A 27,606-nucleotide genomic window follows, 5' to 3' on the forward strand; every position below is an offset into this window, starting at 1 on the left:
TCTTTTTCTGCTGAGTGTGTATTATCATCACCAAGTTGACGTTGTCCTTGTAGACGCTACAATATGTGCTCGTGCGTCAAGTTTCATTCAAAATAGTTGGAAACCTTTATTTTTGGAGTAAAGTTTTACAATTTTACAGACGAAAATATTTTTTGTAAACGTCGACTAAAACTAGATGAAGATGACACTAGACACTTGAACACTAGATTTTCCTTAAATATTTCTTTACACAGTAAGAAACCACTATAGCTTATGATCAGCGCAATTTAGAGATTTAAACAAATTAATATTTTTTTTAATGAAATTGCCTAAATATTTATGATGCTGTATTAAGATGTTTTTTTTTTTCAAGGACGCATTTTAGCAATGAATTTACGACTAAGTTTAAAGAAAAAAAAACATACAAAATACTATTTCGGTAACAATTGGTGGACTGGGCCACATAATAGACATAATCATATCATCATAAAAATGAATTATATCATGTTCTTATGACTAGATCCCTAAAATATTGTAAGACATAGTTAAGGTTAGCTTCATGAGAATCACCCAGTACAATCTGAATGTCTTTTTTGTACAGTAAAGAAATTTTGCACCGATCACTAATTTTTGAAAAGCCTGACTTGCCGATCTCAATTATATATATATATATATACGTATATTTTTTTTTTTTCATGAACAACAACAAGCGTATATTTAATATTCCAATCAATATTATTTCATTGTAAAACACTGAACATTACGTATGACACCAGATTGTTTTTTAACTGCAGTCCAAAAAAATATGTTTCTATCCAAACTGCTAAACAATAACTAAATTATAAATGCTAGCAGGCTAATGTGACCAACTGATTCCAGACACGTTTAGTGGACAAGACTGGTTCCATTTTTAGTGATCAACTGATCAGCGCTTCCTTAAAATTTATTAAATTGGCTCCAACCAAGATAGATAGACAGATAGTAAGATACATTTTACTATTTCGACTTATTTTCTTACATAAAAAATGGCCAAAGATTTTGTTTTTCAGGGTGCGATTAAATTGTCATCAACACTCGTCTTGTTCTCTCTATTGCGTTAAAAATATTTAACATACAGTATGATATGGGATTGTTAAAATCGTTGTGCCTATAGTTACATTTATGCTTTCCTCAATACAGTTAATCACCAGATAGGATAATGTCTGTTTTGTCAGCTTTTCCTTTGTTCTGGACCATGTGGACTCCATGTAATCTATGTATTCTATTCTATGTTCTATGTTGCTTTCCTGCCCTTCCCATCCTATTGTTTGCCCCTGAGTAAAGAGGGTTGCTACTCTGGGAGCATGTACCAACCTCCACAAAAGCTACATCGACTTCCTGTGTTTTTTTAGCCAAGCTAGGTGTACATAAACGTAGCTTTAAATCTAACAGTGATATTAAACGTTTTTCTTTATGTAGTGACAATAATGAGCAAGTATGACAGAGGAAGTCATTTAACACTGTATAGTTAGTTGCTTAAGTACAATATCAGAAACTATCATTGCACCATGACTTCAAACTGACCTCAACTGCTTGGTGGAAACGTGGAATAGGCTATAATGACAATACAGTGCCTTGCAAAAGTATTCGGCCCTCTTGAACCTTGCAACCTTTCGCCACATTTCAGGCTTCAAACATAAAGATATAAAATTTTAATTTTTTGTCAAGAATCAACAACAAGTGGGACACAATCGTGAAGTGGAACAAAATTTATTGGATAATTTAAACTTTTTTAACAAATAAAAAACTGAAAAGTGGGGGGTGCAATATTATTCGGCCCCCTTGCGTTAATACTTTGTAGCGCCACCTTTTGCTCCAATTACAGCTGCAAGTCGCTTGGGGTATGTTTCTATCAGTTTTGCACATCGAGAGACTGACATTCTTGCCCATTCTTCCTTGCAAAACAGCTGGAGCTCAGTGAGGTTGGATGGAGAGTGTTTGTGAACAGCAGTCTTCAGCTCTTTCCACAGATTCTCGATTGGATTCAGGTCTGGACTTTGACTTGGCCATTCTAACACCTGGATACGTTTATTTTTGAACCATTCCATTGTAGATTTAGCTTTATGTTTTGGATCATTGTCCTGTTGGAAGATAAATCTCCGTCCCAGTCTCAGATCTTGTGCAGATACCAACAGGTTTTCTTCCAGAATGTTCCTGTATTTGGCTGCATCCATCTTCCCGTCAATTTTAACCATCTTCCCTGTCCCTGCTGAAGTAAAGCAGGCCCAAACCATGATGCTGCCACCACCATGTTTGACAGTGGGGATGGTGTGTTCAGGGTGATGAGCTGTGTTGCTTTTACGCCAAACATATCGTTTTGCATTGTGGCCAAAAAGTTCAATTTTGGTTTCATCTGACCAGAGCACCTTCTTCCACATGTTTGGTGTGTCTCCCAGGTGGCTTGTGGCAAACTTTAAACGAGACTTTTTATGGATATCTTTGAGAAATGGCTTTCTTCTTGCCACTCTTCCATAAAGGCCAGATTTGTGCAGTGTACGGCTGATTGTTGTCCTATGGACGGACTCTCCCACCTCAGCTGTAGATCTCTGCAGTTCATCCAGAGTGATCATGGGCCTCTTGATCAGTTTTCTCCTTGTTTGAGAAGAAAGTTTGGAAGGACGGCCGGGTCTTGGTAGATTTGCAGTGGTCTGATGCTCCTTCCATTTCAATATGATGGCTTGCACAGTGCTCCTTGAGATGTTTAAAGCTTGGGAAATCTTTTTGTATCCAAATCCGGCTTTAAACTTCTCCACAACAGTATCTCGGTGTGTTCCTTGGTTTTCATAATGCTCTCTGCACTTTAAACAGAACCCTGAGACTATCACAGAGCAGGTGCATTTATACGGAGACTTGATTACAAACAGGTGGATTCTATTTATCATCATCGGTCATTTAGGACAACATTGGATCATTCAGAGATCCTCACTGAACTCCTGGAGTGAGTTTGCTGCACTGAAAGTAAAGGGGCCGAATAATATTGCACGCCCCACTTTTCAGTTTTTTATTTGTTAAAAAAGTTTAAATTATCCAATAAATGTTGTTCCACTTCACGATTGTGTCCCACTTGTTGTTGATTCTTGACAAAAAAAATTAAATTTCATATCTTTATGTTTGAAGCCTGAAATGTGGCAAAAGGTTGCAAGATTCAAGGGGGCCGAATACTTTTGCAAGGCACTGTACATCACATAAAAATTCTTTGGGTGGATTAAAATTTGGAGAAAATATTGTTTTTACCCAGTTGGAAATATCGTTACTAAATGTGAAGGGGGCAAATAAAGACTGAAATCATCCTTCAAAATGATTTCAGGGTAGACCTATTCACCTCCGTGAAGTTGGTCCCCCATTAGACGCAATTTTATAGAAAAATAATGTCATTCGTTTTTGCTAGGTTTGTGCTTGTTTGTGCGAAAAAAAAAATGGTTTGCGCTGCTATCATTTTTGAGATATACATTTCGAATGATGACATAAGCAGCCCCCCATTTATAGCAAAATGGAGCCGAAACGGTGCCATTCATTTATGCTATGTTTGTGGTCGTTTCTGCTGTCATAAATTTTAATTTAAAAATATTGAGATATTAATTTCGAGTGATGATGTCACTCGCAGCTTTTCCGTATCCAACTGTCACGAAGGGGATGGAGGAACCAGTTGTGTATCGCAGACACTGGACTTTATTGATGTTGACAGGCAAAGAAAACAATCAGGTCAAGCGGTAATGGACAGTTGACATTCTAGCATATGCTGGAACGCTGACGACCTGACACTGAATGCTATTTGTTTGTGCCTTATATACTGTTCTCAGTTGTTCTTTGTGACATGGACATATTAAGGAGCGCACAGTCCTTATGATGGAAACCTTTGTGATGCATGAGTGTGATGTAATATGGTGGCAGATTACAGAACAGACTTTGTGATGGAAGCCTGATGAAATATCAGGCAATATGCTAGCACATGAGCGCACGTTGAGCGCACGTGACGTCCAACTACCACGGCTGACGGAGCGTACCAACTTTCAATAACAGAGGGGTGTCCCAACAACTAGTGCAAATGTAGCTCAAACAAATGGCACCACTTCGGGTCCATTTGGCAGTAAGTAGGGGTTTGAGATATTAATTTTGAGTGATGACATGACTCATAGCACAGACGGAGGAGTGGCGATTGATGTCATCACTCAAAATTAATATAACAATATCTATAAAACGAAAGTAGCACAAACTAAACGTTTTACCGCACAAGCCTAGCATAAACGAATGGCACAATTTCGGATCCATTTAGCGTTGGGGGGGGGGGGGGGGGGCTGCATGACATCATCACTCAAAATTAATTTTGATTTAACTCAGATTGACCTATAAAAGATTTGTAAATGTCTTAAAAACGATAGCAGCACAAATGAAATGTTTTACAGGACAAACAAGCACAAACGTAGCACAAACGATTGAAATCATTTTTATATAAATTTGCTTCTGATGGGGGGCCAACTTGACTTAGGTCATATATTCCTTGCCTCTCAAAGTTTCACAAAACTCTTTATAATAGGGTCTATAAACATCCCATACGAACACTTGAAACTTTAAAAGATTGTGTCGTGTGTGCTGATTTTTGTCCATTTATTTAATGAAATGAATACTTGATGCTTTGCCAATTAAGACCAAAGATGCATTGAATTGGGATCATTAGTTAGCTAGCACTGAGCTCTTGCAGATAAGACCAACATTTATACTTCTCCGCATAAGTATTGAGATGTAACATACTCTACAGTACATAACTGACATGCATTGTAATTGTAGAACGGGATCTCTTTGGCACGTCCCAAATCTATACATACATACTATAGTTGCACGATTTGTGACGATGCAAGGGTCATGGGAACAGTGTTGTTTTTGTCAACAATGATGATAACGAAAATATTTTGTGGAAGAACGATTTTTTTCATGATGACGAGCTAAAAACGAGGAGACTAGAACATAATGAGACGAAAACCAGTTTTTGTCTGACGAGACGAAAATGTGACATCGTTTCTGTCATATGTTCACAATGCGTGATATTTTCATATTGTACGTGGAGTACGTCAGCTTGCATCGTAGCAGTGTTTGGGTCTCCCCCCTCACCGGGGTTTAGGATATATCTCAAGCAAGGCTGCGCGCCATCTTGCTTGCTTGGAAACACGGGAAGATTTGTTTTCGTATCTTGGCAAGAGAGAATATGCGATGTTTCCTTAGCCTTTAGAGGTATGTGGTGAGTGATCATCAGACGCTAAATGTAACTCCTAGCGTTGACGTAGCATTCGTGTTAGCTTCAGATTGGCGAGTGTCGTCTTAAAACACTGGTTGGTCGAGTCAGTAAAGCCCGTTTCACATACATATCCCGGTAAATTCTCGTGTAAGGTCATGCGGGATTTACTCGCGTCATTGCTTTCACGCATGGAGCGATATCCCGGGAATGACGCGGGATCGACACTTTCACAGACTTGTCCCGTGTTGCCCACTGGTGCATTCTGTGCGGGGAGGGCTGCGGGCGTGATTTTATAACCCAGACATTACGTAATTTCGGTTGGCATCAGCTGTCACATTCTGTTGGTCAGATCGTGTTTTGTTACAAAGGAGTGTTTCCCAGGCGAGCCAACAGAAGGGTCCCGAGATAATAACTTGCTGGGCGCGATTCGACACCTTGTACTCTCAGTTTTTGTGCATTTGCTAGCTTGTTCGTCTGCCGCCCTTGTTTTGAAATCCCCTATATTGTGTTGGTATTAGAGTGTATTTGTTTTGTTTTATACCACTTAGGTTAATATTACTGATCCCCGTCGACCTACTGTCACACACCTATTGTATTTTTCCCCCTTTTCCGCAATCACGTGTATTTTTGTTTGTATTAAATAAACCTTTGAACGCGTCCCTCCATTGTTTTTTGCTTTGAGGTACAACCTTGTTTCCGCAGTTGCGGACTCTAACATCAGCAACAAAAAAATTGCACATTTCCAAAGATAGACTCTCTTCCTCTGTTCTACTATCCAGTAGCAATTTAATTTTAATATCTTTTCAGTTTAATTCATCTATTTCCAGCTTGCTATGTTGATAATTGCAATGTTTGTTTCCCACTTTTCGTCTTACTGCGAAGAAAATGAAGTGATGATCGGCCCGCCATCATATTTACGTCATCAGCCATCGTGCTGGGACCCGGGACTTTAAGGCCTGGTTTAACGCAAACGGCTTCCCTGGAAAATCCCGGACATTATCCTAAGACGCGACGCGGTAAATGTCTGCGTCATCTCTGTGTCAGTTAACCTGGGAAATTGCTTTAACATACAAGGGCTGCCCGTTTAAATCCCGGGATTTAAACGGTGTTCAGGTGTATGTGAAAGGGGCTCAAGTCTTGAGGATGTTAAATGCTCCGACAATTTTTTTTTTTCTTTTTTACATACGGTGTGTGGCTTCCAGGTAGGTATAATTGAAAATAATGTACTGCTTTTCCTGCTGCGTGTGTATTATCATCGTTGTGCTCATCTGTCTATGTTCATTCGAAATTGTTGGAAACCTTTATTTATTTAGTTTTGGAGTGAATTTTTTAAGAAATTTATAGACGAAAATATTTTTAGTAAACGTCTGCTAAAACTACAGGAAGATGAAAACATTTTGAAATGTCTAAAACATGACAAAGTATTTTCGTCCAAAAGTCAAAGACCGAGACAAAATTGAAAAGGGCTGTCAAAAACAACACTGTAAGGGAAACAAGTAGCTTGGTTTAAGCAGGACTTCACAGTGAAAACAACCTCTTATCTCGCCCCTATTATATGGGCTTTGGAAATAAGTTGACCATTTTTGAAAAATTGCTTAGCTCATCAGCAACGTTATGGTCTCTTTTTTGCTACCTACAAATTCCTCCACGTAAAGAATGTCATGTCTGTGCATCAGTTTTTCACTGAAAATTGAGTACAGGTTCAACTTTCAGACACTCCAGCTAGTAAATCCAAAGACCCAAATAATGCAGGGCTCTGTTGCTCGTCCAGTTTTATCATAAGAAAATCAGTACTCCCTGGTGGTTTCAGTATCCGTAAGTGTTTTATCACTGAAAAGGTCCTGAGCCAAAACTTTTATCCCACTGGGAACACTGTTGCTCTAACTGGTCCAGTAGTTTGTCCACCGAGTCCTCTTTGTTCTCCAGCTTTAAGTAGCGTCTCCCTATGCCCAGGTCTAGCCGAGGCCAGCTCTGGCGAGTGTGCTCCTCGGCGACATCCGTCATTTGTCCTGGAATGTTAATGCAAACTCGTGAAAGAAGTTCCCTTTGATCAGAGTGTCTTTCCTCTCTGTTCATGGTATTCTCTTTTTGCAAAAGAGTTGGAGCTACGTAAGGTTTAGTCCTGTAGCTCATACTTTGGCAGCGCCGAGGCTGAGTGGCTGGAATGTCCATATCCTCCAACCCCAAGGTGGACATGGAGCTGGCGGACATCAGACAGTTACTAAGCTTTACAAGTGCCGTGTTGGATTGGGTGTTAAAGCTCAGCTCAGTTTCACATTGCGTGTTGCCGTCCACCTGGCTGGAATTACAGGAGGAGGAATGACTTGAAGCAGGAGTCATCGACTCTTGATGATGGAGCGCTTCCGTCTGCAGTAATGGCTGTCGATAGACGCCCTCTGCGCTAACCCCCCGGTGGTAATCCGTTTTGGTTTGTAGCAGGGGTTCCGAACTCGCCAGCTGCTGACGACAGAAGCTGTTGAGCTGGGCGGCTGGCAAACTGCTCACCCAGTGTTGTTTGGACATGGACACTGCCATTTCTTGAAGATCTGCCGAGGGCACGGCGGCAGACACAGAACAGATGACACTGCGCATCTGAGCCAGCAGCATCTGCGTCTCTCTATCGCGGTTCTCATACAAGACCGTGTTGGCACAGATGAGGATGAATAGTCCCACCCCCATGATGACGGGCCCTAAAAGCTTCATTCGTTCACTGTGGATCATGCTAACTGTTGATAGGAATCCCTTAGCTCCCAGACTCCAATTCCCTCTAGGTTGGGTATCACGATTGTTTTCTGCAGCCCCCAGAACAGACAGACGTGACATTCTGTATCCGGCCACCGCTAGAGCGGTGCCCACCATGACAACGACGACCCCCAACACCAGGAATGCACCGGCAATGGAACGTAGGCGCAGTTTGCCTTGGATCACACCGTCTTTCTTTTTTCGGCCTCGCAGAGTAAAGCGAGGCTTTCGCCGGCGGGAAGGTGACGATGACGTAACACCTTTGGTGTTTTGGGTCTTCATGGTGTGGGTCACTCCAGAGCTTTGCTCCAGGTGATACCCAGTCAGAGCCCTACAAAACCAGAAAAATATTCACCATTTAGGAAAGAGCATTGTTGTTTTCGTCCACGATAAAAATAACAATGTGATTAATGAAAAAATTTAAAGTGTTTGTTGGCTGTCACTGAGTAGCATTTGTGATCGCAACACAAAAATAGTAATAAATATTATGCCCAAGAACGGTCAGAGATGTAAGACAACCAGAGGATATAATACATAAGAAAGACAGGGCATATATGGGGGTAAAGGATAGCTTGTTGAAACAGGAGAATGTCATCGTCAGTGTCGTAAGGCAATGCACACAAGAAAAATGTGACAATAAAAAAGCTAACTCTATATCAGGTCGCCTCATTTTCAGCCCTCGACACTCACGCCATCTCTTTAACTGAACATTTGTATGTTTTTCCACATCTTTACCAGTGAATTTGGCACCGGGGACATCATTTTCGGACAGAATTGGTAGGTTTAGCTCAGTAAACATCTCGTTCGTACACTATTTACATGCATGTAGCATGAGGGAAAAACACGAGTTTGACCCCCCCAAGGCAACAGTTGCTAATGTCATGAATATTAATGAGCAAAGGTGACGTGTTACGTGCGGTACACTATTTTGTTTTATATTCACATTTACCGTATAGAAGACGGTGTTTTTTGCATTGACATAAGACTGAAAAAGAGGGGGTCGTCTTATATTCGCAGTCTAGACATTACACCCATTTATGACGCTAGATGGCGCCAGATATCATTGAAGCGAATGCTGAACTTGAGGAGTAATGTTCTGTTACGACAGATCTCAGCTAATCTCAAGTTTAACCAGTTTGCATTATTTCATTGCAATGTTTTTCCTTATTCAGATTTGTTTCAAGACTACAGTTACAGTTAGACCTGACTTTGATGGTTAATGCAGTTATTGCAATTTTGTTGTTTTATCACAATAGATTGGTTTAATTACATTTAAAAAAAAAACAGAAGCCATTCATTTACGAATGTGATTGCACTTTAGTTTACATATTTAAATGTTCAGATATTAAGATTTCAATGAGGCAAAATACCATGCGATTGCTCTCAAATACAGTATATTGTTATAATCATTTGTTTAGGATGTATTGTAATTATTTTCTGTATAAAAAATGTTTTGGTGTTCAAAAAGTCTTTTTTCAAACTTGAGTCTTGAAAAAGAGGGGGTCATCTTATAATCAGGGCCGTCTTATATTCGGGCCAATACGGTAATACTCTTTTGAAAATGCCACCTTAGCAAACCTTTGTTTTACATCTCCTAAAATTTATTCTACAACGCATTAAATGTTCGTAACACGATTATTCGAACTAACTAATTGATAGATTAAGCGATGACTTAAATGGCAAGAGGAGTCACTGATCTCACATAGACAGTTTTCTAATAGAAGATTTTGGTAGCAGCCTGTTGGTTCCTTGTTTTTTTTTTTTTTTTTTTTTTTTAAGCAATGACACTTTTGAAAACAAAACATCGATTCTTGACAGCTGCATAACGATAACCTTTCGGGCCACAAAGTATCGCTAAATATTAGAGATGTCCCGATCGATCGGGTCCGATCACATCATTTTCAAAGTATCGAAATCGGCAAAAAAATATCGGCCATGCCTTTTTTTAATATATATATATATATTTTTTAATTAAATCATTTTTTAATTGTATTTAACGTTACAGACATAATATGTTACACTCATCCCGAGTCTAGTTTAGGCTTATGGTAGGGTTATCAAATTTATCCCGTAAACGGCGGTAATTAATTTTTTTAAAAATGTATCACGTTAAAATATTTAACGCAATTAATGCATGCGCTGCACGACCCACTCACGCATTGTCGCGCTCAATCTGTAATAGTGCCGTTTTACCTATATAGAGAGATAAAAGGCAGCGTAAAATGAGTAGAGTGAATTTTAGCAGCCTTTGGAGCTTTTTATTAATTGGCTAAAACCTTACAATCCCTCTCCCTATGATTAGAAATATAATTATTTCCCAACGCAGAGAAGATATATCAATTGGTAGCACTACGCACAGTCATGGTTCCACTTCCCATCATGCATTTGGGTTGAATGGCTGCAATATCATTTACTGAAAGCTCAACAAATACACTAGATGGCAATATTTAGTCACAATATACAAAGTCACAAGTCTTTCTATCCGTGGATCCCTCTCACAGAAAGAATGTTAATAATGCAAATGCCATCTTGAGGATTTATTTTCATAATAAACAAATACAGTACTTATGTACTGGATGTTGAATGTATATAATCGTCCGAGTTTTATTCATTTTTTTCTTAATGCATTGCCAAAATGTATATGATCGGGAAAAATTATCGGTAATGATTGGAATTGAATCGGGAGCAAAAAAAAGCAAGCGGATTGGGAAATATCGGGATCGGCAGATACTCAAACTAAAACGATCGGGATCGGATCGGGAGCAAAAAACCATGATCGGAACAACCCTACTAAATATCATTTTTTCGATATATTGTCAAACCTCTAGCCATCATATTGCACACCTTTACAAGAAATGAGACTACTATGGATGGATAGAAAAGGCAGGTCTTCAGTCGTTTGCTGCTGCAGTTAAATCATTAATTTTTCACAGGGATTTATTTTGTTTTGAATTTGTCACGTCGTCTGCAAAGGAACAGTGCTCAAGCGTTTGCAGCGGGAATCACAAATGAGACATTCTTGACTCAGAGAAGCTGCAATCTGTCCTATTTATTTCAATTCAATTTCCGCTATTCTGATACTTTGCTCTACGACAGACCTTTCGAAGGACTTTCCAAAGATTCTCAAAATAAGCACCGACATAAGCCAATCAGAAAGGGACAAAAAGACGGGTGGCATTTATTTACCCCAGCCCTTCAATTTAATCCTAACAAATATTGAATCATTTTTGGCACAGTCTCAACATATCCAATAGAGTCTGCAAGCCATAGAATAGCATGGCAAGATTCATTTGTTATTTTTTCATGTTATGCAATATTTCAGGAACCCGTAACCTACAGATTCCAACAGTCAGACGTGCAGCATCCAAGGAAATGACTGATCGTATTTCATAAGAACTAGAAAACTGGAGTAGACAATGTTGTGTCACCCCTGTGAAATCATCACTCAAAGCTGCAGTGTGAAAAAAAAGGGGGGGATAGATCTCTGAGAAACACGTCCCCATGCGACCTTGGATTTCCAAAAACTTTGGACTACATCCAAGTAAAACTGATAATCTAACAGGTTATCACAATTAACAGAATCCAGTTGATCATCAGCAACTTCCAAGGCAGTAGAAAGTAAATTTAGAAGAATGGAAATAGAGAAGTTGCCACACATGTAAAAAGTAGGGCGGATCAGTTTGAAAATCATACAGGAACAATTTCATTTGAATTTGTTCCTGTATGATTTTCAATTAATTAATATTAAAAAGATGGGCCAAAATGTGGTGTTACAACCTGAAACCGTAGTTCTCAATGTGCAGTAGTCTGTAGTGGATCTATGCCGAGGAAATAGTGAAATTATAATTTGCACAACGTACTTGAAAGCCACCACCCAAATCAAGCTACATGGTATGAAAAAGTATCTGAACCTTTTGAAATTTTTCACGTTTCTGCATAAAATCAACATCAAATGTGATCTTTGTCAAAATCACACAGATGAAAAAAACGGTGTCTGCTTTAACTAAAGCCACCCAAACATTTATAGGTTTTCATATTTTAATGAGGATAGCATGCAAACAATGACAGAAGGAGGGAAAAATAAGTACATGAACCCTCTCCCTAAAGAGACTTAAAAAGCAATTGAAACCAATTTTTACCAAACATTTTAAGTCACGTATGTGCCCAATCACTGATGAGTGGTTTAAACTTGCCCTGGCCATTATAAAACACACACCTGGTAAGAAATATCTTGATGAGAAGCATTATCTGATGTGCATCATGGCTCAGTCAAAACAGCTTGTCTGAAGACCTGCGATCAAGGATTTTTGATTTGTATAAAGCTGGGAAAGGATACAAAACCATCTCTAAAAGTCTGGATGCTCATCAATCAACAGTCAGAGAAGTTGTCTACAAATGGAGAGAGGTTGGCACTATTGTTTTTCTCCCAAGGAGTGGCCTTCCACCAAAGATGACGTCAAGAGTTCAGCGCAGAATACTCAGACGGGTAAAAAGGGAACCGTAGAGAGTCTGTTAAAGACTTACAGAAAACACTGCCGCAGTCCAATACTTCTGTGCACACATCAACTACTGTATATGTAAACTACGGCCAAGAATGGTGTTCAAGGGAGGACTCCACGGAGGAAGCCACTGTCTAAAAAAAAACACATTGTTGCTTGTTTAATGTTCGCAAAAAGGCACTCGGGCACTCCACAGAAGTTTTGGCAAACTTTTTTTGTGGACTGATGAAACCAAAGATGAATTTGTTTGGGAGTAACACACAATGTAATGTGTGGAGGAAAAATGGAACAGCTCAACAACATCACCTCATCCCCACCGTGAAGCATGGTAAAGGGAGCATCATGATTTGGGGCTGTTTTGCTACCGCAGGGCCTGGACAACTTGATATCATTAATGGAAGAATGAATTCAAAAGTTTTTCAGAATGTTTTGTGGGAAAACCTGAAACTGTCTGTCAGAAAGTTGAAACAAAAAAGAGGATGGATGTTGCAACAAGACAATGATCAAAAACACAGAACTAAATCAACTTCAGAATGGTTTCAGAGTAACAAAATACACGTTCTGGAGTGGCCAAGTCAAAGTCCAGACTTGAACCCCATTGAGATGCTGTGGCATGACCTAAAGTCAGCGATTCATGCTAGACATCCCAGGAATCTGACTGACTTTGTAGAGAAGAATGGGCTTGAAAGAAAGATTAGTCCTGATCGATGTGCCAAACTGATCTGCAGCTACAGGAAGTGTTGAAATTATTTCTACAAGGGGTGGGGGGTGGGGGGTCATTTACTTATTTTCCCCCTTCTGTCATTGTATGCATACTAGCGTCATTAAAATATGAAAACCTATAAATGTTTGGGTGGTTTTAGTTAAAGCAGACACTGTTTTTTCATCTATGTGATTTTGACAAAGATCAGATCACATTTGATTTTATGCAGGGATGTGAAAAATTCCAAGATAGATATTAATAGAGATTTAGATATTTTTTCAGAGGGATGACATCAAGCGCAGCACCTCCGTCGCGGCTGACAAAGTGTACGAATTCTCTCAAAAACAGAGAGGTGTCCCAACAATAGGGCTGAAGCTAACGATTAGTTTAAAAATCGATTAATTGGCCGATTAATTAAACGATTAATTGAATGAATGTCACTTTTTCAATTACCATCACAATTTACCTTTAAGTTGTTTTAGCCATGTTGTAAGTAATGGATGACTATTTCCTTCAAATATATTTTATTACAGCTTCCTGACTTAACTGTAGATGGAAATGATAGAAAAATATGAGTTTGGTGTTCGTATACATGAACTAGCTCGACAATACGGCCGTAGAATGTCTACGATCTCGGTGGTCCTCCTCCGACCTCCATTCACCACTCTTTAGAAGTTACGGTGACAATTATTATCGTGGTAACATCACCAAAGAAATTGCCAGCTTCGTCAGGTTTTTAATCATTTATTTCAGAACTTGCGAAACACAACTCACCCACTGTGCACCGCAGTTGAAGCCAACAAAATAACATTAAAAGTGAAAGTAAGCTTTACCGCTCCCTCTCTCTGTCACGTCAGCCATGCGGTGCGTTCAGGTACAGCAAAAAACGTCCAACACATTAGAACCCGATTCGTTAAATTATTACAGGAATTATAATTGTACTGTATTATTCTGAATATTTCTCATTTATTTGTTTTGCCATGTGTAACTGCCATTTGTAACATTCCCAGCAGTATTTATTAAGGATTTAGTCTACGTTTTAGGGCTATGGAACGAATTACCGTATTGGCCCGAATATAAGACGTTTTATTTTTTTTTTTGCATTGAAATAAGACTGAAAAAGTGGTAGTCGTCTTATATTCGGGGTCTAGACATTATACCCATTCACGACGCTAGATGGCGCCAGATATCAATTAAGCGAATGCTGAACTTGATTAGCAATGTTCTGTCATGACAGATCTCAGCTACTCTCAAGTTTAACCAATTTGCATTATTTTATGCAATGTTTTTCTTTATTCAGATTTGTTTCAAGACTACAGTTGCAGTTAGATCTCACTTTGATGGTTAATGCAGTTATTGCAATTTTGTTGTTTTATCACAATAGATTGGTTTATTTGAATTTCAAAAACCAGAAGCCATTCATTTATGAATGTGATTGCACTTTAGTTTACATATTTAAATGTTCAGATATTAAGATTTGAATGAGGCAAAATAACATGCTTTTTCTCTCAAATATATTGTTCTAATCATTTGTTTCAGATGTAGTGTAATTATTTTCTGTATAAACATTAATTTTATGTTCAAAAAGTTCAAAAAGGCAACACGGACTTTCAACTCCCTCCACAGATTTTCTATGGGGTTGAGATCTGGAGACTGGCTAGGCCACTCCTTTGTTGCCCTGGCTGTGTGTTTGGGATCATTGTCATGCTGAAAGACCCAGCCACGTCTCATCTTCAATGCCCTTGCTGATGGAAGGCGATTTTCACTCAAAATCTCTCAATACATGGCCCCATTCATTCTTTCCTTTACACAGATCAGTCGTCCTGGTCCCTATGCAGAAAAACAGCCACAAAGCATGATGTTTCCACCCCCATGCTTCACAGTGGGTATGGTGCAATTCAGTATTATTTCTCCTCCAAACACCAGAACCTGTGTTTCTACCAAAATTCTATTTTGGTTTCATCTGACCATAACACATTCTCCCAGTCCTCTTCTGGATCATCCAAATGCTCTCTAGCGAACCGCAGACGGGCCTGGACGTGTACTTTCTTCAGCAGGGGGACACATCTGGCAGTGCAGGATTTGAGTCCCTGGCGGCGCATTGTGTTACTGATAGTACCCTTTGCTACTGTGGTCCCAGCTCTTTTTAAGTCATTCACTAGGTCCCCCCGTGTGGTTCTGTGATTTTTGCCCACCGTTCTTATCATTTTGACGCCACGGGTTGAGGAGGGAGTTGAAAGTCCGTGTTGCTCAACGACAGCCCCAAAACATCACTGCTCTAGAGGAGATCTGCATGGAGGAATGGACCAAAATACCAGCAACAGTGTGTGAAAAGCTTGTGAAGAGTTACAGAAAATGTTTGGCCTCCGTTATTGCCAACAAAGGGTACATAACAAAGTATTGAGGTGAACTTTTGGTATTGACCAAATACTTACTTTCCACCATCATTTGCAAATAAATTCTTTAAAAATCAAACAATGTGATTTTCTGGTTGTTGTTTTTCCACATTCAGTTTCTCATGGTTGAGGTTTACCCATGTTGACAATTACAGGCCTCTCTAATATTTTCAAGTGGGAGAACTTGAACAATTAGTGGTTGACTAAATACTAATTTACCCCACTGTATTTTAATTTTATTTAGAATATTTAAGTTATCTTTTGTTATTTTTATTAGATTATTATATTATATTATTATTTATTTTAGCTTAACATTACACTTCCGTATGTTCCAATTTGCTGCTATGTTTTGAAAAATAAAAATCTGTTTAATGATTTTTCTTCTATCTCAAAGCAACACATTTTACAGCTGTAATTGCAACACATTTTACAGCTGTAATTGCAATACAGTGAAATCGTGATATTTTGGCTTAAGGTTATCATACTGTCAGAATCTCATACCGGCACATGCCTAGTCTAAACTGTATTGATGATCAAATTCCTTAGCAACTAATTTATTAATCAATTCAATCGATTAGTTGTTGCAGCCTTATTAAGAAGCTTTATTAAGTTTAGACAGTAAGATGTCTGAAAACTGGCAAAAATGCTGAATTTTTGTTTTCCAAAGTAAAAGATTTTTGTTCATGTCCTACTTTAACTTAACAAAAATATAATGAAGACATCTGGTAATATTTCCTGAGGATTTATAAGTGTTATAATTTCAAGAATTTAGTCAAGTTTAAGGTGAAAAAGGTCCTAAACTATTAAGTGGTTGTCAAAATTGTTGTCGATTATTTGAAAATCGATTAGTTGTCGATTAATATAGAGCTGTCCCGACTAGTCGATGTCATTGATGACTTAAATGCGTAGACGAGCACATCATCCCGTCGGCGGTGAATAAAGGGTTAAAAAAATATTTACGCTTGGAAAGTTGAGAATGGCGGAGCGCGAGCGGGGAAAGCGACACCAAGCCAAAAAAGGGCACCAGAGTGGCCAAAGCATGGACGTATGTCTTTTCAAAGCCAAGCTTGCAATTGCATACCACGGGAGGACGTCGGCCGTGAAAAAACATTTGAAATGCTGTCACCCAGTTGTAATTTTGGAAGACGACAGGGCAGATCGTAAGTCCATATAACTAGTGTTGTTCTTAACATCGTTAGAGTATAATGGCGTTATTTTTGTCAGTAGTGAGTAATATAATTTTAAAAAATTTCCCATCTCTGCAACGCCATTACCATTACTAAGGATGTAAAGGTGTGCTTTACTACAATTTGCAAACTTGAATGACGCATTATTTTTTTGATTGAACAATAAAGAGAAAAAAGACAAGCCAAAACACAAATCATCATTACTTCAATCAAAAAGTTGCTTCAATAAAGAAAAATTAACTTCAATCAAAAAAATAAATAAAAATCAATCAAAGAAAAATAGCTTTTACATGCATGTTTTTGAGTATTTTTTTGAGTTTCAAATGTATTTTTGCATTCAAACACCTTTTTTTTTTTTTTCATTGAAGCGACATGTTTTGGGTTGAAAATCTATATTTTGATTGAAGCACCTTTTTTTTTTTTTTTTTTGTTTTTTATTGAAGCAACTTTCTTTTGATTGAAGACACAAAAATACCTTCATATGGCTCCTCCCAGAGGATACAATTTCTGGGGTAACTACATTGGCACGACACCGGCGGGTGTACAAAATTCAATGGATGATGATCTTGACGAAAAGTATTGCCTAAGCAGCCTGATTTAGAATTCCCTTCAAGAATGATGGGATACAAAAAACGCTCATTGTCAAATTATTATTTTAAATATTCTTGTAAGTTAATTTTTATTGCTGACACTGTGTATTGGGGTCATCAACATATTGTGCACCCCCAGCCCCAAAAGTCAAACTCCGCCTATGCCCTCTACGTAGTGCAATCTGTAAAGAAAAAGAAAACCTTCAGGAAAAAGCACTTGTCAGACTGTGTGCTAAAGGTTAAATAAATAGAGTGAGTCATGAATGCATTAAGACTTTGAAGTTAATACTGAGTGTGTAGGGGTTTCTCTATTAACACTGGTTAACCCTCTTTTTACAATTACACTACAACTAAAGAATGTTACGGTGTATTTTATAGCATTGCCCCTACAGTTAATAAAGGTTAGTTTTAGTAATAGCCTAACCCTGCAGCAGTACGAAACCCCACACTCTCCATTTCTGTGATTTACGATGGAGAAAATTGTTTCCGAAGCCTAACAAATCATCATGTGGTGTTTGAGGTTCCTCTTCATGTATGAAATTCTGCTTATAAATTACCACTTGCAGAAAGATGAAAACAAAACTTGGACACACACACAGCCAACTAAATTCTTTGCATTTCTGTTGATGAAAGGAAACTCCCATTAAAGTGATCCATTCAAATATTTTTCCATTTAGCAATCATGGTGTCACGATAATCCAGCACTGCATTCCAAGAATTCCCAACTAATTCAACCCGCTTCAATGTACGTACAGTGGGGGGGGAACAAGTATTTGATACACAGTCAATGGGAAAACCCATTGGCAGTGTATCAAATACTTGTTCTCCCCACTGTATTTAAATCATCCGTTATGTTGTCGTTCTAACATAACCACTTGTTGTTTATCACCTGTGAAAGCAATTCAACTGTTCCAAATGTTTTCTCTCTGTGTGAAGTTTGTAAATTCAAAGGCAGTCGATCATTAAAAGGCACCTTGAAATATGAAATGAAAAACAATTTTATTTGTGTTAACGGGGGGTTCTAGATTAACAACTGGCCTTCCAAGTTACATCACCACCATAGGAAATACGGGTGTGACAATATATCGAGATACTTTGTAGCCCAAAAGGTTATAGATATTCTCCCACTAAGAATCGATATATGCAGTAGTTTTGAAAAGGTGGTACTGATTTTAAAAAATAAAAATAAAAAAAGGAACCAATAGGCTGCTACCAAAATATTCCATTAGTTTAGTGTTTATGTAAGCTCACTGCATAGACTTCATAATGTATTGACATGACATGGGGATTCATAGGGGGCCTATCTCCCTCAAAGCTGACCGAGTGGAAACGCAGACGAAGAGCTTTTTCCGATGAAAATTCTTGTGAATAAATGCTAAGATTCCTGAATTCTTTATAGATATGGACGTAAAACAGTCTCGATTCTTGGTTAAAAGCAAAAAAAAAAAACCGTGCAGGTAGCATTTATTTTACGTAAATATTGCGAACTATAAGGCTAGTCAGTACGGAAATTAGCAGCAGCGATATGTAAACAAAGAGCTTTTTCCATCATAAATTCTTATCAATAAATGCTTAAATCCCTGAATTACTTATAGATATGGACGTAAAACAGTCTAGATTGGTTAAAAGCAAAAATAACGTGCAGGTAGCATTTATTTTACGTATATATTGCGAACTATGAGGCTTGTCAGTAAGGAAGTTAGCGGTCGCCGTATGTAAACAAAGAGCTTTTTCCATTGAAAATTCTTGTGAGCAAATGCTTAAATCCCAGAATTCTTTACAGATATGGATGTGAAACAGTTTCGATTCTTGGTTAAAAGCAAAAAAAAAACATGCAGGTAGCCATTATTTTATGTAAATATTGCTAACCATGAGGCTAGTCAGTAAGGAAATTAGCAGCCGCCATATATAAACAAAGAGCTTTTTCCGTTGAAAATTCTCGTGACTAAATGCTTAAATCCTCTAATTCTGAACAGATATCGACGTAAAAGAGTCTCGATTCTTGGTTAAAAGCAAAAAACTTTGCAGTTAGCATTTATTTTACGTAAATATTGCAAATTTCAAGGCTAGTCAGTAAGGAAATTAGCAGCCGCCATATGTAAACAAAGAGCTTTTTCCGTTGAAAATTATTGTGAATAAATGCTTAAATCCCAGAATTCCTTATAGATATGGACGTACAACAGTCTCGATTCTTGGTGAAAAGTCCAAAAATATGCCGCTAGCATTTATTTTACGTAAATATTACGAACTATCAAAGAGCTTTTTCTTTAGAAAATTCTTGTGAATAAATGCTTGAATCTCTGAATTCTTTATAGATACGGACGGAAAAGAGTCTCGATTGTTGGCTAAAAGCAAAAAAAAAAAAAACATGCAGGTAGCATTTCTTTTACGTAAATATTGCGAAAGGAAATTAGCGGCCGCCATATGTAAACAAAGAGCTTTTTCTGTTGAAAATTCTTGTGAATAAATGCTTGAATCCCTGAATTCTTTATAGATACGGACGGAAAAGAGTCACGATTGTTGGTTAAAAGAAAAAAAAAACATGCAGGTAGCATTTCTTTTACGTAAATATTGCGAACTATGAGGCCCGTCAGTAAGGAAATTAGCGGCCGCCATATGTAAACAAACGGCTTTTTGCGTTGAAAATTCTTGTGAATAAATGCTTAAATCCCAGAATTCTGAATAGATATTGATGTAAAAGAGTCTCAATTCTTGGTTAAAAGCAAAAAAAATGTGCAGGTAGCATTTATTTTACGTAAATATTGCGAACTTTGAGGCTAGTCAGTAAGGAAATTAGTGGCCGCCATATGTAAACAAAGAGCTTTTTGCGTTGAAAATTCTTGTGAATAATTGCTTAAATCCCTGAATTCTTCATAGATATTGATGTGAAACAGTTTCGATTCTTGGTTAAAAGCAAAAAAAAAAAACATGCAGGTAGCCATTATTTTATGTGAATATTGCTAACCATGAGGCTAGTCAGTAAGGAAATTAGCAGCAGTGATATGTAAACAAAGAGCTTTTTCCATCATAAATTCTTAAGAATAAATGCTTAAATCCCTGAATTACTTAAAGATATGGACGTAAAACAGTCTAGATTGGTTAAAAGCAAAAATAACGTGCAGGTAGCATTTATTTTACGTATATATTGCGAAAATGAGGCTTGTCAGTAAGGAAGTTAGCGGCCGCCGTATGTAAACAAAGAGCTTTTTCCAATGAAAATTCTTGTGAACAAATGCTTAAATCCCAGAATTCTTTACAGATATGGATGTGAAACAGTTTCGATTCTTGGTTAAAAGCAAAAAAAAATCATGCAGGTAGCCATTATTTTATGTAAATATTGCTAACCATGAGGCTAGTCAGTAAGGAAATTAGCAGCCGCCATATATAAACAAAGAGCTTTTTCCGTTGAAAATTCTCATGACTAAATGCTTAAATCCCTGAATTCTGAACAGATATCGACGTAAAAGAGTCTCGATTCTTGGTTAAAAGCAAAAAACTGTGCAGTTTGCATTTATTTTACGTAAATATTGCAAATTTCGAGGCTAGTCAGTAAGGAAATTAGCGGCCGCCATATGTAAACAAACGGCTTTTTGCGTTGACAATTCTTGTGAATAAATGCTTAAATCCCAGAATTCTGAATAGATATTGATGTAAAAGAGTCTCAATCCTTGGTTAAAAGCAAAAAAACGTGCAGGTAGCATTTATTTTACGTAAATATTGCGAACTATGAGGCTAGTCAGTAAGGAAATTAGTGGCCGCCATATGTAAACAAAGAGCTGTTTGCGTAGAAAATTATTGTGAATAATTGCTTAAATCCCTGAATTCTTCATAGATATTGATGTAAAAAAGTCTCGATTCTTGGTTAAAAAGCAAAAAAACTGCAGGTAGCATTTATTTTACGTAAATATTGCGAACTATGAGGCTAGTCAGTAAGGAAATTAGCGGCCGCCATATGTAAACAAACGGCTTTTTGCGTTGACAATTCTTGTGAATAAATGCTTAAATCCCAGAATTCTGAATAGATATTGATGTAAAAGAGTCTCAATCCTTGGTTAAAAGCAAAAAAAACGTGCAGGTAGCATTTATTTTACGTAAATATTGCGAACTATGAGGCTAGTCAGTAAGGAAATTAGTGGCCGCCATATGTAAACAAAGAGCTGTTTGCGTTAAAAAATCTTGTGAATAAATGCTTGAATCCCTGAATTCCTTATTGATATGGACGTAAAACATTCTCAATTATTGCTTCAAAGCAAAAAACGATGCACGTAGCATTTATTTTACGTAAATATTGCAAAGTACAACGCCAATACTGTAGCAGGTAATTTCTCCCATTGATTTTTTTTTCACAACGTTTCAAAATGCATGCATGGTACGAAAAATATAATAATTACCTTGAATCCTCGAACAAATCACTCCTCAGACAATCCTTCCTGTTTGTATGCAGTACAGCTTTTGTACTTTTTCAATCTAAATCTGGCGTTAGATCGCTGCATGTGACCGACTGCTAATAAATGAAGCGGAGTGTTGGACGGGCCCCTTCAGGAAGGCATAACCCAGTGAATGGGGAATGTGTCATGTCAATACATTAGGAAGTCTATGCTCACTGTCTGCCACTGACGGCGCTAGACGTCCAATCCAGTCAAAATGTACTGAATGTCACCAGAGCATTCACAGCCAGTCTTTTGTGAGCATTCACAAGGTTACTTTCTGTTGGTTTTGAGTCACTTCATGTTCATTTGGGAACATTCTCGAGTGACTTCCTGTTCAGTAACCCAAAATAACAGGAAGTGACCTGTAAATGCCCTAAAATGAACAGAAAGTGATCCGCAAATGCGCCAAAAATGCGCCAGTCAAAATGTACTGAATTTCACCAGAGCATTCACAGCCAGTCTTTTGTGAGCATTCACAAGGTTACTTTCTGTTGGTTTAGAGTCACTTCATGTTCATTTGGGAACATTCTCGAGTCACTTCCTGTTCAGTAACCCAAAATCAACAGAAAATGGTCTGAAATGCCCAAAAATGAACTCACTGCCTGGCATTGGCTGCCACTGACGGCCATAGATGTCCAATCCGTTTGAAGTGGGAGGGATGGCAGCGAACTAACCAATGTTCAGTTGCTGCCACCCAAAAAAATCAACAAAAAATAAGACATCTTGTTACAGATTACAGGGAATGCAGTAACAAATAAAATGCTTGTAAAAAAGCTGGAAATTATGATTAGCACACATACAAAATTGTTAGAGGTTATATCCCAAACATTCATTCATTCATACTTATTGATTCAATTCATTTTGGTCATATAAACAAATAGCAATAAGTAGCATCCATATTGAAACAGTTCAAATACTACTTATTATATTAACACAAGATTAGACAAAGCTCTGGAGTGAGAGCCTCTCACTCAAATCGCAACCATGTTTTTATCTCACATCCGACTTTACAACACATCTGAACAGTTTTCCAACTCCGGATCTTAGATCTCCCAATACCCATGAACGCAGCATAAAGTGAGGAGCAGAAGTATTTGGACCCAATGTGATTTTGCTAGTTCACTCACTTAGAAAATAGGTAGAGTTCTGAAATGTCAATTATTGATGCATTTCCACTTATACTGTAGAGAGATAATCTAAAACATAGGGCTGTCAAACGAGTAAAATTTTTATCGAGTTAATCACAGCTTAAAAATTAATTAATCGTAATTAATCGCAGTTCAAACCATCTATAAAATATGCCATATTTTCTGTAAATTATTGTTGGAATGGAAAGATAAGACACAAGACAGATATATACATTCAACAGACTGTACATAAGTACTGTATTTGTACTGTAAGTACTGTATTATCATAACAATAAATCAACAAGATGGCATTAACATTAACATTCTGTTAAAGCGATCCATGGATAGAAAGACTTTTAATCCTTAAAAGATAAATGTTAGTACAAGTTATAGACATTTTGTATTAAAACCCCTCTTAATGTTTTCGTTTTAATAAAATTTGTAAAATTTTCAATCAAAAAATAAACTAGTAGCTTACCATTGTTGATGTCAATAATTACACAATAAAATCAGTCGCACCAAAGCGCCAGCAGAGGGAGACAAAAAACACAAGTAACAAGTGGACATAACACTGTGCCGTCATTTTAATCTATTTGAGCTAGGCATGTTCGTTAATTACGTCAAACATTTTAACGTGATTAATTTTAAAAAATTAATTACCGCCAGTTAACGCGATAATTTTGACAGCCCTACTAAAAAACAAATCTGGAACTCATATTGTATGATTTTTCAACAATTTATTTGTAATTTACTGGGGTTCATAAGTATTTGTACGAATGAGAAAATCAGTGCTAATATTTAGTGCATAGGTTTTTGTTTGCAATTACAGCGCTTTCTGTAGTTCTTCACAAGGTTTTCACATATGGATTTTGGCTGATTCCTCCACAAAAAAATCTTCTATAGATCTGTCAGGTTTCATGGAAACACAAAGTCTCAGCTCCATCAAAAGACTTTCTATTGGATTGAGGTCTGGAGACTGGCTAGGCCAGGGGTCAGCAACCCAAAATGTTGAAAGAGCCATATTTGGCCAAAATAACAAAAAACAAATATGTCTGGACCCGCAAAAATTAAAAGCATTATAGAAGCATTATAATGAAGGCAACACATGTTGTATGTGTCTATATTAGCCTACTATCAAAATGACTAAGTTGGCTATAAATGCCTTCATGATTAAATGTTTACTTTCCTTGCAGTGCATTCTATAGAAAAGGATGCACCACGTGACTACTTGTTGTTGTCCGATACTGCCTCAAGTTTAACTTCACAACAATATTAATGAATTATGTTTAATTGCTTTGATAAAATTAAAGAAATGTAATCAAATATGTATTTGTATTTGATTTTCTGTATTATTTCGGTTTTGTTTTTGAAGTCTGCAAATGAAGTCTGCAAATAGGTGTTCTGATATGTTGATGAATGAGTCCTTCATTTACCAGTCACAAAACTTGAAGCAGTAGTGGAGTTTGGAGATGCAATCCACTTTTTAAATCTATTTTTGCACTCCTATAATTTCTCCAGAAGTAATGCAATCGCACTTACTGGATACTCGGCTGCAAAAGTAGTATGCCTTCCCTGCAAATGTCTTTCCACATTACTTGTTTTGTGATTTGACAACTTCTCGCAACAGAGCAAAAATTCAGATCATTGTCATGTGAGTAGATCCAGCCCCAACTCATCTTCAAGTCTCTGACTGAGGGAAGGGGGTTGTGGCTCAAAATCTGATGATACATTTCACCATTCATCCTCTGCTTTATACAGTTGTTGTCCTGTCCCCTTTGCCGAAAGCATTAGGTTTCCACCCCTATACTTCACAGTGGGGATGGTGTTCTTGGGATTGTACTCATCCTTCTTTTTCCTCCACACACGACGAGTAATGTTTGCATCAAAAAGCTCTACTTTGGTCTTATCTAACCACATGCCTTTCTCCCATGACCCCTCAGCATCATTCAGATGTTCCCTGGCAGACTTCACATGTACTGGCTTTAACAGGGGAACCTTCTGAGCAATGCATGAATTTAAACCATTGCACCATAGTGATCTACTGAGAGTAGCCTTTGAAACTATACATCTAGCTCTCTTCATGTCATTGACCAGCTCCTGCCGTGCAGTTCTAGGCTGAGCCCTCACTTTTCTCATCATGAGTGATGCCCCACAAAAAGAGATTTTACATGGAGCCCTAGTCCAAGGTAGATTATCAGTCATATTAAGCCTTTCCCATTTTCTAACATTTGCTGCAACTGTTGATTTATTCTCACCAAGCTGCTTTCCACTTGTCCAATAGCCTTTTCCAGCTTTGTGGGGCTCCACAATTTTTTCCTCTGGTGTCTTTCGAAAACTCTCTGGTCTTGCCCATGGTAGCAGTTAGGTTATTACTGACTGTGGTGTGCACATGTGACAATAATGAGCTCAAACTGGTGGTGGGTGGGTAAAGGTGGACTTTTTTTAAGGTAGACTCTAAAAGTGTCATAATTATTGCTGATTTTTAAGGGTACAAATACTTATGAACCCCAGTAAATTACAAATAAATTATTTAAAAAATCATACAATGTGATTTCTGGATTTAAAAAAAAAAAAAAAAAATTATTATGTCTCTATGAGTGAAAATGCATCTATGATCGAAATTTCAGACCTCTACCTATTTTCTAAGTGGGTGAAGTAGCAAAATCAGAAGAAGTGCAAATTCTTCTGCTCCTCACTGTATAGTTTAAAGCGCTATTTCTGACTTTTTATGATAGATAAGTGCTAAAAATGTGGGCCGTACATTTAACATATCAACCCTAGACTACACACTGCAGACTGAGTATGAACAAATATCAAGACGCCCGAGATATCCAGGTTACTTAGAAGTCACCCAGAAACCACCGAGACTGCATACATTATTTTCAGTACAGTCAAATGTTGAATGTCACATTGAAGGCCATTGTCTCAAAACTTTGCCCGTACAAGTCAATTAATATTGGATGTGCTCCAGCAGACAGGCTACATATATTCTAATGGAATTTTGAAGAATAATTGTATTGTAATTACACTGATTAGACGTTTAGAAGGGCTGAACTGAGGCGTATAATCATTAAAATAAATAATAATAATTAAGTGTCGGCCTGCCACTATATGAAAAAAGATTAAACTATTTAGAAATAAGTGATTTAGGGGTATAGTTTGTTTGGGAATCACTGGCCTAACATGCAGGCGTTCACACTGTACATGTATCAGAATTAATGACTGACTTGTGTTGCCTGTGCGGATTATGATATTCATTCATTCATTCATTTTCCATGCCGCTTATTCCTCACGAGGGTCGCGGAGGGGATTATGATATTTTAAATGTATATCTTACTGTAATGTCAATTCTCTGATCCTGTACCACTTTCCCCCCATTTTTATCTGCTGTTTTTGCAGGAAAATAGGCAATCAAACCCCTCCTGTGATTTTAGCCACCAGTTGAAAAGGCAAAGCATACTACCCATGTAGCGATCGCTGCGTGAACGTTTGGCGAACTCGTGTGTAAAATACCGCAAACCCGTGACATGTCGCCTTTTCAAAGTAAATTGGCGCATTTGCCTGGTGATGTGCGCTGCGGCAGTCCTCGCCACATGCTGACATCAATTAAACATTATCAGAAAGAAAAGGCAGCTGCCGCAGCTCAGCGTGCGGCCGAATCCATGCATTGAGTACTCAAGGAGTCACATTCAACAGTCGACGGCCACTTCTGCAAACTTGCCTGTATTCCCAGATTCCCGTCGCAGCCTGCTCATAGTTTGAAGACACAGAAGATCCTGGTCAAGAAGAACGCCGAAGCCAAAATCCATTTACAGCCAAGAGGACGGGAAAGGCTCCTGCATCTCCTCCGCAATGCGTGACATTGAGTTCTTCTCATCCCAAAGAGGCTGACTGACGTTCAGCAGGGAGCCTCCGATGTGCCGCCGCCGCTCTCTCAAGTCTGGCTGCTTTGCAGTCGCGCTTCCATCAAGCCAAGTCAAACTAATGTGGCCCTTCACAATAAAAGCCGCGGCTTTCAAGATCAGTTGTGCGTAAAAGGCCGTTGGAAAAAATAATGTGAAAAGGATACAGTAAGATTTAGACGTCTTGTTTTTGTAAAACTACTCATGGCAGACAAACAACATTACGTACATATTTTAAGGCAAGGCATTTATTATTTATTTATATAGCGCAATTCAACACAAGGCAATTCAAAGTGCTTTACATAACATGAAGATCATAAAAATCACGTTAAAATTAGGGCTGTCAAACAATTAAAATTTTTAATCGAGTTAAATTACAGCTTAAAAAATTATTAATCGTAATTAATCGCAATTCAAACCATCTATAACAGACATGTCCAAAGTCCGGCCCGGGGGCCAAATGCAGCCCGTGGTCAAATTTCATCCGACCCACAACCTCTGTCATAAAATCAATAACGTCTGGCTCACACACAGAACCTAATAAATTGGTCAGCAGTACTGCCACCAGCATATGAAGTAGCTTATACACTAAATGCTGCTCGTCATTTACCCACTAAAAGGCAGCAGTACTTTAAGCAACATTACCCCGTGTGACCCTTTACTCCCAATTTTCTAAAATGGCGACAATCAACAAAAAAAAGAAAGTTGACTGCGACGGCCGACGCCTCAAGGATAGGTGGAAATTGGATTATTTCTTGACTAAAATGCACAACAACTGTGTC

General features: G+C 38.0%; 1 protein-coding gene across 1 annotated transcript; it reads right to left on the reverse strand.

Moving 5' to 3' along the window:
- Positions 1 to 5,751: 5,751 nt before the first annotated feature.
- On the reverse strand, positions 5,752 to 26,853 carry tmem200b (transmembrane protein 200B). Its single transcript, XM_057827227.1, has 2 exons — positions 26,644 to 26,853; positions 5,752 to 8,321 (listed from the first exon to the last, which is right to left on the reverse strand). The coding sequence occupies exon 2, from the start codon at positions 8,270 to 8,272 to the stop codon at positions 7,076 to 7,078; it is 1,197 nt and encodes a 398-aa protein (XP_057683210.1). The 5' UTR covers positions 8,273 to 8,321; positions 26,644 to 26,853; the 3' UTR covers positions 5,752 to 7,075.
- Positions 26,854 to 27,606: the final 753 nt, after the last annotated feature.

Source organism: Corythoichthys intestinalis, chromosome 22 (assembly GCF_030265065.1).
Source record: "Corythoichthys intestinalis isolate RoL2023-P3 chromosome 22, ASM3026506v1, whole genome shotgun sequence".
NCBI classification, from domain to species: domain Eukaryota; kingdom Metazoa; phylum Chordata; class Actinopteri; order Syngnathiformes; family Syngnathidae; genus Corythoichthys; species Corythoichthys intestinalis.